We start from the raw sequence: 16,836 nt of genomic DNA on the forward strand, positions 1-16,836 counted from the left end.
CTTGTCAATGGATAGTGTGCATTTTCTGTTCTCAAATATTTTTCTGAATTTTGAGTACATATTGAGTAAAATAACTCCATAATTTTGCATACATCTTATTTAATATTATTAAATTGTTTTACATATATCAGCCTCCCTGCGTTATATCAGAACTGGCTATTGAAAAACCCATATTGGTCAACCACTAATTATTGCCAGAGATACTCTAAAATTCCACTTCTCTGAGGTAAAATGCTCATTTGTCCTTTATCCGTTTCATCCAAAAAGCATTTTTTTTATTTTTAGATGGGAAATACAGTGGCAAGAAAAAGTATGTGAACCCTTTGGAATTACCTGCATTTATGTATAAATTTGTCTTAAAATCTGGTTTGAACTTCATCTAAGATACAATAGTGAACAAACACAATCTGATTTAATTAATAACACACAAATTATTATATTGTTCTTGTACATATTGAATACATCATTCAAACATTCACACTGTAAGCTGGAAAATGTATGTTAACCCCTAGGCTAATGACGTTAACTAAAGGAGTTGGAGTCAGGAGTTGGCATCCAATTAATTAAACGAGATTGGAGGTGTGGGTTAGAGCTACTTTGACTTATAAAAAGCATTCAAACATTTTGAGTTTGCTATTCACAAGAAGCATCTGCTGAAGTGGACCATGCTCACAAAAACGCAATCTCAGAAGACCTACGATCAAGAATTGTTGCTTTGCATAAAGCTGGAAAGGGTTACAAAGTTATATGGAAGAGCTTAAATATTCATCTGTCCACAGTTAGACAAATTGTCTATTAATGGAGATGATTTAGTACTATAGGTACTCTCACTAGAAGTGGCCGTCCAGCCAAGATGACTCAAAGGGCACACCGCAGAAAGCTCAATGAGGTAAAAATGAACCCTAGAGTGACAGATAAAGACTTGAAGGAATCATTGGAACTGGTTAACATCTCTGTTCATGAGTCTACTATACAGAAAACATTAAACAGACATGATGTTCATGGCAGGACACCACGTGGAAGCTGCTGCTTTCCAGCAAAAACATTGCTGCGTACCTGAAGTTTGCCAAAGACCACCATGACACTCCACAACTCTACCGGGAAAATGTTTTGTGGACTAATGAAACTAAGGTTCAATTGTTTGGGAAGGGCAACGCATACCAACATCATCCCAATGGTGAAGTACGGTGGAGGGAGCATCATGATTTGGGGCTGCTTTGCTGCTTCAGGGCCTGGACCACTTGCCATCATCGAGGGAAAAATGAATTCCCAAGTTTATCAAGATATCCTACAGGATAATGTCAGGGTGGCTGTGTGCCAGCTAAAGCTCAGTAGAAGTTAGGGACCAGACATCCTAAGAATATGGCTGAGCTGAAGCAGTTCTGTAAGGAAGAATGGTCCTTCTGGAAAATTCCTTCTGAACATTTTGCAGGTCTAATCCGCAGAAACGCTTGGTTGAGGTTATTGCTGTCAAAGAAGGGTCGGCCAGTTATTAAATACAAGGATTCGCTTACTTTTTCACAGCACTGTGAATGATTAATGGGATGTGTTCGATAAAGACATGAAAGATTATAATTGTTTGTGTGTTGTTAGCTTAAGCACATTGTGTTTGTCTATACTTGTGACTTTGATGAAGATGACCAATAGTATAGCTTTTCTAGTACTAGCCATGGTTTCTGACAAGAAGCAGTGTTGCATGTCAGTTTATGTAATCATGTTGAATGTTGTCAGCCGAAATGAAATCGTCATTAAGTGCATTTGCATACACAATCTTACACCTATTATGCTCGAGCCAACAACGTATGTGGTCGTGTAAATGACTGAAACAGTTTTCCGTTATTGGGGTAAGATCATAAATGGCTCAAGCAAAAAACATCGATACAAGTGGGTTTGTGCCCGTTACCCTGATTGTATGTTGCATGTAAACATCTTTATCAATGTTTTTACCGGCTTATCCAGTGTGCACAAGGGTTTTGTGCGCATGCTTGTTTACATTTACACGTCTAAAGCAGAGAATAACCCAACGATTTCAAATCACAGTTTTTTTTTTGCATTGTTTGATTTTTTGAATGAGCTGATTGTTGGTAGTTGTCAGTGTGTTGCTGTGCATGTAAGCACACTCATTGTGTCTGTGCCAAATAAATACTGCTTTGATTTGCTTAAATAAATAACATCGTCCAACTTAAACAGATATAGCACCTTGAAATTGCTTTAATGTATTTAGCTACTTTTTGCTGTTAGCATGTAGCATAGCTAGGGTTGCCAACTTTTCGTCACGCAAATATGGGGAACTTGAGCATTTTAAGGCTTCAACATGGGACACGATGCATTCAATACGGGATGTTTTAAGTGCTTTCAGTGCTTAAATACAGGACGGTGGCCATTTGATGTCTGTTGAATATTTTGGCACTGAAATACGGGACAAGGTGATTTCAGCCAATATACGTAATGTCCCGGCTAATACGGGACAGTTGGCAACCCAAAGTGTAGCCGTAGCTTACTGTGACTACACTTTAAAAGTGTAGCTGTAGTGTAGTTGAAACTACTTTAAATTATGAGTAGCTTGTAGATTGGTAAACTGCAGTTAATAAATGAGACTCTTTCTCATCCATAATCATTTTTAATGTTGTCTCATCTTAATCACTCAAAATTTCAATTAAATTCAAATTACTCTCAGTTTTAGTCCATCAGTTCATCATTTTATCAACAGTTGAGTATGTTTTAACAAGGGTGAGTTTTAAAATCTTTTTCATTTCTGTTGGATTTTGTAGTTCAGCAGGTCATGTTTTCCATTGTAAAGTTGCACATCACAGCTGTGTGTTTTTATTGCGGTGTGTTGTGTCTTGTCGGTGATCATTCTTGTACTTTGGTGTATTTGTGTGTCAGATATCAAACTCATAAATATGTTGTGTGTGATAGAAAGCAGACTGATTGTGTGAGAGTGCTTGTGTGAGTGAGTTTTGGGTTAGTGATTATCCTGTGGCTTCCTCCAGGCGTCTCGGCGAGAGTTCAGGGCTCACCTGGATGAGGTCATCACACTCAAGTCAAGGTACTCTACCTTGGACCAGGTAAAGAGCTTATCTTTAATCTTAGCTTGGCGGCAGATTGCGAGACAGATTTGGCTTTTAATTTAGAAAAAACAACAACAACACAAAATGTACAGCTAACAATGCAGTTTCATACATTAATAAACCAATAAAGATCTTTGAGAAAAATGTATTATTTCTTCACACAAAGTACTTAGCTACACCCCTAACAAATCTATCCACATCACCCCCATTTGGCGAAATTATTTTTGATGGCATAAATGTTTCTGAAGTAAATCCCAGTATTTATATTCAAATGTATGTTCATTTTGCAGATGCTAGTATCCAAAAAGACTTTCAAATCAGTTAAAACATGACGAAATGATATTGCTCTGACACACTCATTCACCTCTGTTCATTAAATTTTTGTTTTACTTCATATGTGACCTCATTTTTGTTTGTGTAGAGGTGCCAGAATATAACAGTGTGTGTGAGTGTTGCATTGTTTTAGCCGGCTTGTTGTGTAACTACCATCAAAACAGAGTCTTCTGAGAGATTATAGTAATAATATGGATAATAATATCCATGTAAATTCATTATTTTTGCTACTGTTTGGTCACAATGCACAATATGTGATAATTACACATATTTAATTACACGTATCAGCAAATATTATCTTCTTTTTTTTTTTCATAGGTTTGATTAGGCTGATATTGGAAGCAGATAATATTAATTAAGGCTTATTTGTTTCCATTTAAAACAGAACACTATTTTTCTGTGCAAGTTTTCAAAAAGTACTGATCTTTTGTACATCTTTTCTAGTGTACATTGTATTTCAAGGCCTGATTTTTCTAGAAGAATGCAAAATTCTAGATTAGTGCCTTTTTTAACTAGATAGATTTACAATATCAGAAATTATATTGATTAATGACCATGACAATATATATATATATATATATATATTGTATATAGTAAAAAATGTAAACTTTTGGCCTATATATATTGTATATAGGCTGGCCAAAATTTTTTATGTTTATTGGCATCAGTAGTTTCACTGGGATCATCACTAATCCAACTAACCTACACATATACTGTACTTCGGTACAATTACTTATGAATAATAATTAGCATTTGTCACATGTTTTTTGTGTAATTTCTGAATTCACCTCACTTCCATTCACAAATAATGGTGTCAAGCATAATGAAATACTAGACAATTAGTCACAAAATTAATGCATATATATATACAGTGCATCCGGAAAGTATTCACAGCGCTTCACTTTTTCCACATTTTGTTATGTTACAGCCTTATTCCAAAATGGATTAAATTCATTATTTTCCTCAAAATTCTACAAACAATACTCCATAATGACAACGTGAAAGAACTTTGTTTAAATCTTTGCAAATTTATTAAAAATAAAAAACGAAAACAAATGACATGTACATAAGTATTCACAGCCTTTGCTCAATACTTTGTTGAAGCACCTTTGGCACCAATTACAGCCTCAAGTCTTTTTGAGTATGATATGGCACACCTATTTTTGGGCAGTTTCTCCCATTCTTCTTTGCAGGACCTCTCAAGCTCCATCAGGTTGGATGGGGAGCGTCGGTGCACAGCCATTTTCAGATCTCTCCAGAGATGTTCAATCGGGTTCAAGTCTGGGCTCTGGCTGGGCCACTCAAGGACATTCACAGAGTTGTCCCGGAGCCACTCCTTTGTTATCTTGGCTGTGTGCTAAGGGTCGTTGTCCTGTTGGAAGATGAACCTTCGCCCCAGTCTGAGGTCCAGAGCGCTCTGGAGCAGGTTTTCATCAAGGATGTCTCTGTGCATTGCTGCATTCATCTTTCCCTCGATCCTGACTAGTCTCCCAGTTCCTGCCGCTGAAAAACATCCCCACAGCATGATGCTGCCACCACCATGCTTCACTGTAGGGATGGTATTGGCCAGGTGATGAGCGGTACCTGGTTTCCTCCAGACATGACGCTTGCCATTCAGGCCAAAGAGTTCAATCTTTGTTTCTCATGGTCTGAGAGTCCTTCAGGTGCCTTTTGGCAAACTCCAGGCAGGCTGTCATGTGCCTTTTACTAAGGAGAGACTTCCGTCTAGCCACTCTACCATACAGGCCTGATTGGTGGAGTGCTGCAGAGATGGTTGTTCTTCTGGAAGGTTCTCCTCTCTCCACAGAGAAATGCTGGAGCTCTGTCAGAGTGAACATCGGGTTCTTGGTCACCTCCCTGACTAAGGCCCTTCTCCCCCGATCGCTCAGTTTGGCTGGGTGGCCAGCTCTAGGAAGAGTCCTGGTGGTTCCAAACTTCTTCCATTTACGGATGATGGAGGCCACTGTGCTCACTGGGACCTTCAATGCTGCAGAAATTTTTCTGTTCCCTTCCCAGATCTGTGCCTCGATACAATCCTGTCTCGGAGGTCTTCAGACAATTCCTTGGACTTCATGGCTTGGTTTGTGCTCTGACATGCACTGTTAACTGTGGGACCTTATATAGACAGGTGTGTGCCTTTCCAAATCTTGTCCAATCAACTGAATTTACCACAGGTGGACTCCAGTCAAGTTGTAGAAACATCTCAAGGATGATCAGTGGAAACAGGATGCACCTGAGCTCAATTTTGAGTGTCATGGCAAAGGCTGTGAATACTTATGTACGTGTGATTTTTTTTCATTTTTTTAATTTAATAAATTTGCAAAGATTTCAAACAAACTTCTTTCACGTTGTCATTATGGGGTATTGTTTGTAGAATTTTGAGGAAAATAATGAATTTAATCCATTTTGGAATAAGGCTGTAACATAACAAAATGTGGAAAAAGTGAAGCGCTGTGAATACTTTCCGGATGCACTGTATATATATATATATATATATATATATATATACACATTACCGTTCAAAAGTTTGGGGTCACTTGACTGAAATGTTTCTCATGATCTTAAAAATCTTTTGATCTGAAGGCGTATCCTTAAATGTTTGAAATTAGTTTTGTAGACAAAAATATAATTTTGCCACCATATTAATTTGTCATTACAAAACTAAAATTTTATTTAAAAAAAAAAAAAGTTTTTGAAATGGATGACTTGGACCAAATAATTTTTTGGGGGGGTGGGGGATTTTTCCCCTTTTTCTCCCAATTTGGAATGCCCAATTCCCAATGTGCTTTTAAGTCCTTGTGGTGGTGTAGTTGCCTCAGTCTGGGTGGCAAAGGATGAATCCCAGTTGTCTCCACATCTGAGACCATCAACCTGCACATCTTATCATGTGGCTTGTTGAGCATGTTGCCATGGAGACATAGTGCATGTGGAGGCTTCATGCCATCCACTGTGACAACCATGCTCAACTCACCACACACCCCACTGAGAACAAACCACATTATAGTGACCATGAGGAGGTTACCCCATGTGACTCTACCCTCCCTAGCAACCGGGCCAATTTGGTTGCTTAGGAGACCTGGCTGGAGTCACTCAGCACACCCTGGGATTCAAACTAGCAAGCTAGTGAACTCCGGGGTGGTAGTCATCATATTTTACCACTGAGCTACCCAGGCCCCCACTTGGACTGAATAATTAAGAAAAGCAGACAATATGTGCCCAACATAGATGGGAACTCCTTCAATACTGTTTAAAAAGCATCCCAGGGTGATACCTCAAGAAGTTGGCTGAGAAAATGTCAAGAGTACATGTCTGCAAATTCTAGGCAAAGGGTGACTACTTTGAAGATGCTAAAATATAACATAGTTTTGATTTATTTTGGATTTTGTTTAGTCACAACATAATTCCCATAGTTCCATTTATGTTATTCCATAGTTTTGATGACTTTACTATTATTCTAAAATGTGAAAAAATAAAAATAAATAAAGAATGAGTAAGTGACCCTAAACTTTTGAACGGTAGTGTGTGTATATATATATATATATACACACAAAATTAAATTATATGTAATTATAAATTTAATGTGATGATGAAAATTAAATACATGCATTTCTGATCCACAAGAGGTTTGCTTTAAATATTGGTCAAACATGAAAGGACACATTTTCTTAGGGTCAGATAACATATACAGTGGCAAGATTGTAAAAGTATGTGAACCCCTTGGTATTAGCTGGTTTTCTGCATTAATTGCTCATAAAATGTGATCTCATCTTCATCAAAGTCACAAGTATAGACAAACACAAGGTGCTTAAACTAACAACACACAAAGAATTATATAATTTCATGTCTTTATTGAACAAAACCCATTAAACATTCACAGTGCTGTGGAAAAAGTAAGTGAACCCCTAGGCTAAAGCTAATTAGAGTCAGGAGCTGGCAAACGTGGCATCTAATTAATGAAATGAGATTGGAGGTGTGGATTACAGCTACTTTGATTTATAAAAAGCACTCTAACATTTTGAGTTTGCTATTTACAAGAATTCAAGAATTATTGCTTTGCATAAAGCTGGAAAGGGTTACAAAGTTATCTGGAAGAGCTTAAATATTCAACTGTCCACAGTTAGACAAACTGTCTATAAATGGAGACGATTTAGTACTGTCGGTACTCTCACTAGAAGTGGCCATCCAGCGAAGATGACTCGAAGGGCACACCGCAGAATGCTCAATGAAGGAAAAATGAATTCCTAAGTTTAGCAAGATATCCTACAGGATAATGTCAGGGTGGCTGTGCACCAGCTAAAGCTCATTGGAAGTTGAGTGATGCAGCAGGACAATGAACCTAAACATCAAAGTAAGTCCACTACAGAATGGCTTCAAAAAAAGAAAATCCACCTTTTGGAGTGACCCAGTCAGAGCCCAGACCTTAACCCAATAGAGATGCTGTGGAATGATCTCAAGAGAGCCGTTCACACCAGACATCCTAAGAATATGGCTGAGCTGAAGCAGTTCTGTAAGGAAGAATGGTCCAAAATTTCTTCTGAATGTTGTGCAGGTCTAATCCGCAGCTACCGGAAACACTTGGTTGAGGTTACTGCTGCCAAAGGAGTATCGACCGGTTATTAAATCCAAAGGTTTACTCACTTTTTCCACAGCACTGTGAATGTTAAATGGGATGTGTTCAGTAAAGACATTAAAGATTATAATTATTTGTGTGTTGTTAGCTTAAGCACATTGTGTTTGTCTATACTTTATTAACTTTATTTATATACTATATTAATGCAGAAAACCAGCTAATTCCAAAGGGTTCACATACTTTTTCTTGCCACTGTATATTTTTAAATGTATTTCAATAGTGTTGTAAAAAAAGGTGCTTCCAAAATTCCTTTTTTTTTTCTTTTGACACTTTCAAATGTTTTCGGGTCTTCACCCCAAAATCTTGAACAGAAAAACATTGAACATACAACACATGAGAAATCAGGTGAAATTGTTTATAGACTAGACTCTCCATTAGAAAGCATTAGGTAGTGATGATTTCACAGACTTAATCCTGAAAACTTGCCACAAACGAAACGCCTAAATATCTTCCAAAAGATCCCATAGCATGAACCTGGCACACATTGGCAAACCTAGTGATCAGTTCTTCCTCTTTTGCAAATTATAAGCAAAACTTTGTTTATCAGTTTATTTTTTAACAGCACTGTAAGTCAAAGACATTCCCTAACACGGATGTTCCCGTAATTTAAGTTAGCACAACCCGTCTGCATTGTCAAGTTCCATTTGTTATTAGTAAACAGTTTAAACAAATCAGGGCTGTTTTGAACTTGTTTAGCTTTCAAAATGTTCTTTCGGCTCAGGATAACAATGAATGATGCTGTACTGATTCAAATGCAACATGAGCAGAAGCCGCCTGATACCGCCTGACATCACACACCAAAAAAAAATCTTCTTTATTGGCAGTTCTCGTAAAAGCCCATTTTGAGCCCATTATGTGACTTCACAAATGAGGTCACGTCGTCAGTCTGAGTGCATGTTGCTTGTATTAATTAGCCAATCGATGGTAAAAGTGCACAGTTACAGTAAGGCACTTACAATGGAAGTCAAAACAGCCCAGTTCATAAAACATTAAAATGTACACCGTTTCAAAAGTTTAATGACAAAACATAAATATTAAACCTGTTACTAACTTTATCTGTGTAAAGTCGACTTCATTGTCACGACGATGTAATCTGGCAAACGCCATAATGCAGGTAAATCCTTGATTTTATCATACTAAAATTGTGTAACTTGTAACATGCTATACTTTTGAAATAGTGTGTATTTTAGTGTTTATGGACAAGCTATTTAGGCAGGCTGTTGTAGGTTTTGTAATGCAGACTTTCTAAAATCTTGCAAATTGTTATTGCAGTAATTTAAAACAAACTGGCTCCATTTTGGTTTGAAATGCCTGTGTTTCAATATCCAATCAATTCCTGATGGATTAAATCAAGACTTACCTTACATTTTGTCCTCGTCAAATATTCAGTTTTCTTCGTTAACACTTCAAATTACAGGAAAATGCCATTTCTTGTTGACTTTTAACAATTTTTTTGCGAGTGGCAACATAGTTCTCTACAAAGCTTTGCTTCAAGGTGTCTGTGTGTGTTACTAACATGTACATGTATTTTAAGTATTAAATATATGTAATTCTATTTGAAAAATTCCCTAACAGCCTCTTGTTGTTTTTACTTACATTTTCTCTCTGAATCGCTCTGTTTCTTTGTTGGAGCTGTCTTTGAGTTGCCTGATGTTCTGAGTTTTCTATTGGATTGTTTCTTTTATGATGGACTGATGTCTTATGACTTTATCTCCGTAAGCTCCAGTGTAGGTTGGAGGTGCTTAAAGATGATCGACGTGGCCATAGGACCTTCAGTTCTCGAGTAACTATCCCAGAGCTCTCATCAGCCCTGTTCACATGCATCTATCAATCTGTCTGCCTGTCCATCTGTCTCTCTGTCTGTCTATCTATCTATCTAGAGTTTGTGTTCTTTGCTCTGCTCACCACTTCATGTCTTTTTATTTATTTAGCTTTTTTAGCTTTTTTTATTTAGTTTTTGGACTGATACATCCCTAACTTTAGCGTATTACTCATCCTGCATGCTATATCAATGAATGATACCTCAAATCAATCGGCTTGTTGAGATGAGATCAGTGTCCAGGTTTTCGCCTGCCGGATTCTACAAAACAGGTGAAAAAAATCCCATAAACTTACAATGAAGGAGGGACTCGAGCCATATCTAGAGATCAGAATATCATGAGACTTGGGGGTGGGCTATTTTGACTTTGACTAGTAAGCAACTAACCAATAACACCCTAGCAACCACCTAGCAACACCCATGCAAGCAACCATAACATGCTAGCAACTGCATAGAATTTCTGTGGAATGACTGATATTACTCATGTAAAAAAAAAGTAAAACACACTTGTTATTATTAAAAATGCCAACCTGGTGTCATAGAATCATGTTACTGTTCCAACATATCTGCAAAATGACTTTTACATGGTTTGTTTTATGGATTGCGACAGTTTCCTGGTGAAGTGAACACTAGAGGCGCTACAACAAGAATGACTTTTATTCACTTTCACACAAATCATGAGTAAAATGGCAGATTATCAGTTCATAAACACTTACGTTTCGCCCTGTTCCTCACACAATGCTATCTTTCTAAACACTTTTACTATAGCACATGACTTATTTAGCATTTGAATTACATAACCAACTAAATTTACAAGCTTGTTCAAGCGTGATCAATTAGCTTTTTATGGTTTAGGTTCAAGGTTTAGGGTATGGATGTCAGTTTTGTTGATTTAAATCTCGATAGAGCATAAACCTTAAAAACCTCATCTGTTTGGGAGAACATTTAACTCGCTTTTAGCGCCACCCAGTGGACATTTCACCTCGGAACTGCCGCGATATGTGTAAGAAACCACGTAATGTCATTTTGCAAAAATGTCGCCACAGTCACAAAATTTTAATGGGATCAGGCAAGAATCCGAAATGACAGAAATGATAAAAGGACAATTCCTGAATGGAACATTTCTGTTTGTTTACTTTTTCAAATGTTATTGAGTTTTGATGCTTTGCTGACATCATCTTATTTTTGATTTATTACTACCTCACTGTTTGCTGTTTTGTGCAATTTAAGCTATTCTCTGAGTCTCTCTCTTTCTCTTTCTCTCATCTCATGAGCTGTGTGGTGTTCTGGATCTCTGTCTTACGCTTTTATAATTGTCTCTTTCTCTCCTCTTTTGGTTCTTCAGTCGTTCTTCACTAGGTGGTGTCTGCTTCTCGGCCTGTAGTTCATAAGGATCATATCACTCCATCTCTTTCTCTCTCTGTGTCATAATGTAGAGCACTAGAGAGTCTATTATGTCCACATTACAGCTGATGAAATGGCGGTTTTCACAAGTACAGTCATTAAATGACAGGTATCGCCACTGTTGAAAAGAGTTGTGTGGTATGTTTAGGGTACAGATGGAGCAAGAGGAGAAATCAAGGGTGTTATTAAAGACAAACAAGTCAAAGGGACACGTCACAGATTTACAGATAGCATGAACACTAGGGTAGAGGATTAGATCAGTCTTTATTAAATCTGCTCAAATGTTGCGTCTGATAATGTTTTTGAAAGTAACAATAAAGTGATTAAATCAGATCAGATCAAATTTTTAGATTCAGCTGCTCATCAATATCTGTGTAGATATTTCTGTCTGCTTCACTTCATTACAGCAAAGAATTCTTGGCTCCATGTTTGTCTCCGGGTTTCATAATGATATAAATTAAAAACATGTCATCGATTATTGTCTTAGAGTCTTCTGTAGCAAACATCTCATAAAAGCTCAATGAAAATATGTAACAAGTTTTATTAAAAATAACTTTTCTTTCTATCTTCAGGTTCAGTCGCGATGCAGCAGCAAGGAAAATATTTTAAGAGCAAGTATGTTGCATTTCTGCTGTGCATCTGTGTTTTTGTGTGTTACATCTGACGGTCTGTTAAACAATCAAAACATTCCATATATGTTCATATTAAACTATTGGGCATGATTTATTGATGATTTTGATTGGATTTACCATTTTTTTAACTTCCTGAATGACCAAACTTTTAAAAAAGCATCCAAATTGTAGCTAATTAACTTTATAAACATTTATAAATGTTCACATACCAATTCCATTTACAATGATAAGCATCTTTAAAAGGTCATTTTACAGTGACATTGTGCTCATATAGGAAATATAGCCTAATATATCATGTGTCATAATAGGTAACGACTAATTATCTTTGACCAAACAAGATTAAAACAAAAATAATTGGAATATGAAACCAAAAACTAAATAAGTAAAAAGAATTAGCCATGAATTATTTTTAGTTTCCATTTTTGATATGGAATAAATGAAGGAAAACTACTGCAATCTGAATCTTCCTTAGGTAAAATCATTTATACTTTGAGTGATCATTGTTTTATTTATCATCTGCTTGCACAAGACTGCTACAAAAATAAATAGTCAATGCATACAAAGCACAAACATGTGTGTTTGTGTTTGTGTGTGTGTGTTTGTGTGTGTTTGTGTGTGTATGAGTGTGTGTGTGTGTGTGTTTGTATGTGTGTGTGATTGTGAGTGTGTGTTTGTGTGTGTGTGTGTTTGTGTTGGTGTGTGTGTTTGTGTGTGAGTGCGTGTGTGTGTGTGTGTTTGTGTGTGTGATTGTGTGTGTGTGTGTTGGTGTGAGTGTGTGTGTGTGTTTGTGTGTGAGTGTGTGTGTGTTTGTGTTGGTGTGTGTGTTTGTGTGTGAGTGCGTGTGTGTGTGTGATTGTGTGTGAGTGTGTGTGTGTGTGTGTGTGTGTGTGTTTGTGTGTGAGTGTGTGTGTGTGTGTGTGTGTGTGTGTGTGTTTGTGTGTGTGTGTGTGTTTGTGTGAGTGTGTGTGTGTTTGTGTGTGTGTGTTTGTGTGTGAGTGTGTGTGTTTGTGTGCGAGTGTGTGTGTTTGTGTGTGAGTGTGTGTGTTTGTGTGTGAGTGCGTGCGCGTGTGTGTGTGTGTGTGTGTGTGATTGTGTGTGAGTGTGTGTGTGTGTGTGTGTGTTTGTGTGTGAGTGTGTGTGTTTGTGTGTGTGTGTGTGTTTGTGTGTGTGTGTGTTTGTGTGCGAGTGTGTGTGTTTGTGTGCGAGTGTGTGTGTGTGTTTGTGTGTGTGTGTAGTTAAATTGCTCTAAAGCAGGTGTGTATTTGTAGGTCATAGCGCGGTGGACATCACCAAAGTGGCTCGCAGACACCGTATGTCCCCGTTTCCTCTCACCTCTATGGACAAAGCCTTCATCACTGTGCTAGAGATGACTGCTGTCCTGAGTACTGAAATCATCAACTACAGAGGTACACACACACACACACACACACACACACACCATTTAACATCCTCTATACTTCTAATAATACATAAATGTTTACATATAGACATGTACATGTTTTAAAATATATGTACATCTGTATATTTTTGATTTTTTATTGCTTTTTGTGTTTTGATATGTTGTTTTGTTTTGAGGAAATTATCCTTGATTTCAATATGTAATAAGCTTTTTGAAAATGATTGTTGCATCTACTTGTAACTTTTTTTTTTTGAGGAAATGGTCCTTATGTTTTTGGGGTGGGGGGGCTAACAACCCTCCCTTTATTTAAACCATGATCAATGGAAAAATAAATTTGTTCAAGCCAAATCTACGCCCTTGCACATACTTAAGAAATTAATGGATATTTTTCTCTGTGTTATTGCTGTAGACGGCATGGGTCGAGTTCTGGCTCAGGACGTTTATGCCAAAGATAATCTGCCTCCGTTTCCTGCCTCTGTTAAAGATGGTTACGCTGTAAGAGGTGAGAAATACCCCATCAAATAACATTACTAAAATTTCGGCCTCTTCTATCAACATGCTACTCTGATTAACTATCATACACTACTGATTTTAGATTGTTGCAGTTAAAGTATTCTGCAAATCAGTCTTATATGTGAAGTGTGTCATTTCTGCCATTATTTCTCCATAATACCTCACTCTCAGTTATGTCACCAATTCCCTGTTGAACAACAGTCCAGATTCTAATTCAAAGGCATCTGTTTTTTAGACAGTAGTCTCAACACACTTCTGTTAAATGTGTGTGTGAGTTTGTGATGACTAGTGAATCGGTTAGCCCATCATTCTGACAAAGCTGGCTAACTCATGCTCTAGTACACATTTCAGGGCTGAATACACCTGCAAGAGAGCGACGCTTGAAACTCCTCTCAGCGGATGAATGTCAAGTGCTTCATTCATTTATTATATACTTTCAGCTCAATCCCTATTTAAGAAGTCACAACAAGCACTTGTGTAGCGTAAACCTCAACATTTGGGGGTTTTACATTAATTTAGTATTTATGAGGTGATAAGAGTTTACAGACACAATATAAGCACTTCTGTCTGTTTTGTGGAGCTGAAATGTACCACATTACAGCAACTGTACAGTAGCTCATCTATTGAAAAAATACATTGACATTTTTACATTGACGTTTTTTTTAAATGCATTTATAGCCATTTTTATTTGTCTACAAAACCCATGTCAAGTATTTAAGCATAAGTGTTAAAATTAAAAGGTTTTTAAGATTACAAGAAACATGCATTATCTTGTAAACGTAAAAAGAAAGCACAAGATTTTGTCGTGTCTTACTAATTGAGTCGTATGTTTTCTAACAGCGGCTGATGGTCCCGGTGACAGATTTATTATTGGCGAATCTCAAGCTGGTGAACAGGTGAGAGAACGTTTCAAATGGATGATTTGATGTTTGTAACATGAAGAGGAGAGTTAGTAAGATTCTGTCACCTTTGTGTGAAAACTGAAGTGTTGAGCCCCTTTCATTAACTAAGTGACAGTATATTTGATTAATTATAGGTGATTCTATGCTAACTGTTACAAACCAATGGAGAAAATGTCTAAAAACACCTTTGAGATTTGAGCTTGATTTAATGGTACTGTATTTGGCAGCAAAAAAACTGTGTTTTTTCTTCCATAATTTTCAGAACATTGTGATATTTATAATCAGTGTTCAAAAATTTTAATTTCTACAAATATAAGTGATTTTTTATTATTAATATTATTTTATAAAATATTTTAATAGTTTTAAATAAACAGAATACATATGATAAAATATATACATTTTGTATATAATGATATTCATGACTCATATTCATGATTCATTTGTAAAAAAAAATATTTTTACCTTGATATATATGTTTACACTGTTTTTTTTATTTTTATTAAAGATTACGTTGTGTACACTCACACACTCGTATGCAGTGTGCAAGCAAATTATTTGAATGCATTTTACTTGATGGTTTACCACCTGACATTTTTTAGCCATCAAATAAATCAATTTAATTATATATATATATATATACAGTGGGGGAAATAAGTATTGAACACGTCAACATTTTTTTCAGTAAATATATTTTTAATGAGGCTATTCACATGAAATTTTCACCAGTCATCAGTATTAACTCAAGAAATCTGCAAATGTAAAGAATTCACAACATTAAAGTCCATAAATAAAGATATGTGTAATAAAGTGGAATGACACAGGAAAAAAGTATTGAACACGCTAACTGAAATGTATTTAATACTTAGTGGAGAAGCCCTTGTTTGTAATGGCAGCTTCCGAATCGCTTCCTATATGAAGAAATTAATCAGCCGCAGTATTCAGGTGTGATTTTGGCTCATTCTTCTAAACATATTGTCTTTAAATCTTGAAGATTCCGGGGGGCCCTCTTGTGAACCTTGATCTTTAGCTCTTTCCACAAATGTTCAATTGGATTCAAATCAGGTGATTGACTGGGCCATTCTAACACCTTGATTTTGTTTCTCTGAAACCAACTGAGAGTTTCCTTTGCTGTATGCTTTGGATCGTTGTCCTGCTAGAAGGTCCACCCACATCTCATCTTCATCATTCTGGTGGATGGCAGCAGATTCTTCTCAACAATCTCCCGGTAAAGGGCTCCATTCATCGTTCCTTCAATTATATGCAGCCCCACACCATGATGCTTCCACCTCCAAACTTCACTGTTGGTATAGTGTTTTTAGGGTGATGTGCAGTGCCATTTCTTCTCCAAACATGGTGTGTAGTATGACAGCCAAAAAGTTCAATTCACAGACTACACGAGCTTCGACATGCCTTTTGTTTAGTAATGGAGTCTTGCGGGGTGAGCGTGCATAGAGGCCATGGCGGTGGAGTGCATTGCCTATTGTTTTCTCTATGACGATGGTACCTGCTGCCTCCAAGTGTTTCTGGAGCTCTTTCCAAGTGCTCCTTGGCTCTTGGGCTACTCTTCTGACTGTTCTTCTGACTCCCTGGTCAGAAATCTTGCGAGGAGCTCCTGTGCGTGGCTGGTTGATGACGGAGTGACGTTGCTTCCACTTGCGGATAATGGCCCCAATGGTGCTTACTGGAAGATTCAGGAGTTTTGAAATACGTCTGTATCCGATTCCATCAATATGTTTCGCAACAATAAGGTGGCGAAGGTCTTGGGAGAGCTCTTTGCTTTTACCCATCATGAGATGTTTCTTGTGTGACACCTTGGTAACGAAAAGCCTTTTTATAGACCATCAATTTACTAACCCAGCTGATATTAATTTGCACAGATAGGAGGTATAATTACTTTATAACTACTTACAGATTTCAGTTGGTTCCTTGCCTTACCTTGCCTTGGAGAACTGCTTTTTCTTAGCGTGTTCAATACTTTTTTCCTGTGTCATTCCACTTTATTACACATAACTTTATTTATGGACTTTAATGTTGTGAATTCTTTATATTTGCGGATTTCTTGAGTTAATACTGATCACTGGTGTAAATTTCTGTGAATAGCCTCATTAAAAATATATTTACTGAAAAAAATGT

The 16,836-nt window shown here is 37.0% G+C and overlaps 1 protein-coding gene across 6 annotated transcripts in view; it reads left to right on the forward strand.

The window, feature by feature from the left end:
- LOC127409621 (gephyrin-like) overlaps nucleotides 1–16,836 on the forward strand; it is a 100,241-nt gene that overhangs the window by 69,699 nt on the left and 13,706 nt on the right. For 3 of the 6 annotated variants that reach the window (XM_051644305.1, XM_051644306.1, XM_051644307.1), the window contains exons 10-15: nucleotides 2,994–3,068; nucleotides 9,755–9,817; nucleotides 11,830–11,872; nucleotides 13,158–13,295; nucleotides 13,698–13,790; nucleotides 14,642–14,697. In XM_051644305.1, the coding sequence (XP_051500265.1) occupies nucleotides 2,994–3,068; nucleotides 9,755–9,817; nucleotides 11,830–11,872; nucleotides 13,158–13,295; nucleotides 13,698–13,790; nucleotides 14,642–14,697 (468 nt within the window). The remainder of the gene's footprint in view (nucleotides 1–2,993; nucleotides 3,069–9,754; nucleotides 9,818–11,829; nucleotides 11,873–13,157; nucleotides 13,296–13,697; nucleotides 13,791–14,641; nucleotides 14,698–16,836) is intronic. The other 3 variants (XM_051644310.1, XM_051644311.1, XM_051644309.1) reach the window with 2 other exon arrangements.

The sequence above is a fragment of the Myxocyprinus asiaticus genome, chromosome 19, assembly GCF_019703515.2.
Source record: "Myxocyprinus asiaticus isolate MX2 ecotype Aquarium Trade chromosome 19, UBuf_Myxa_2, whole genome shotgun sequence".
NCBI lineage: Eukaryota > Metazoa > Chordata > Actinopteri > Cypriniformes > Catostomidae > Myxocyprinus > Myxocyprinus asiaticus.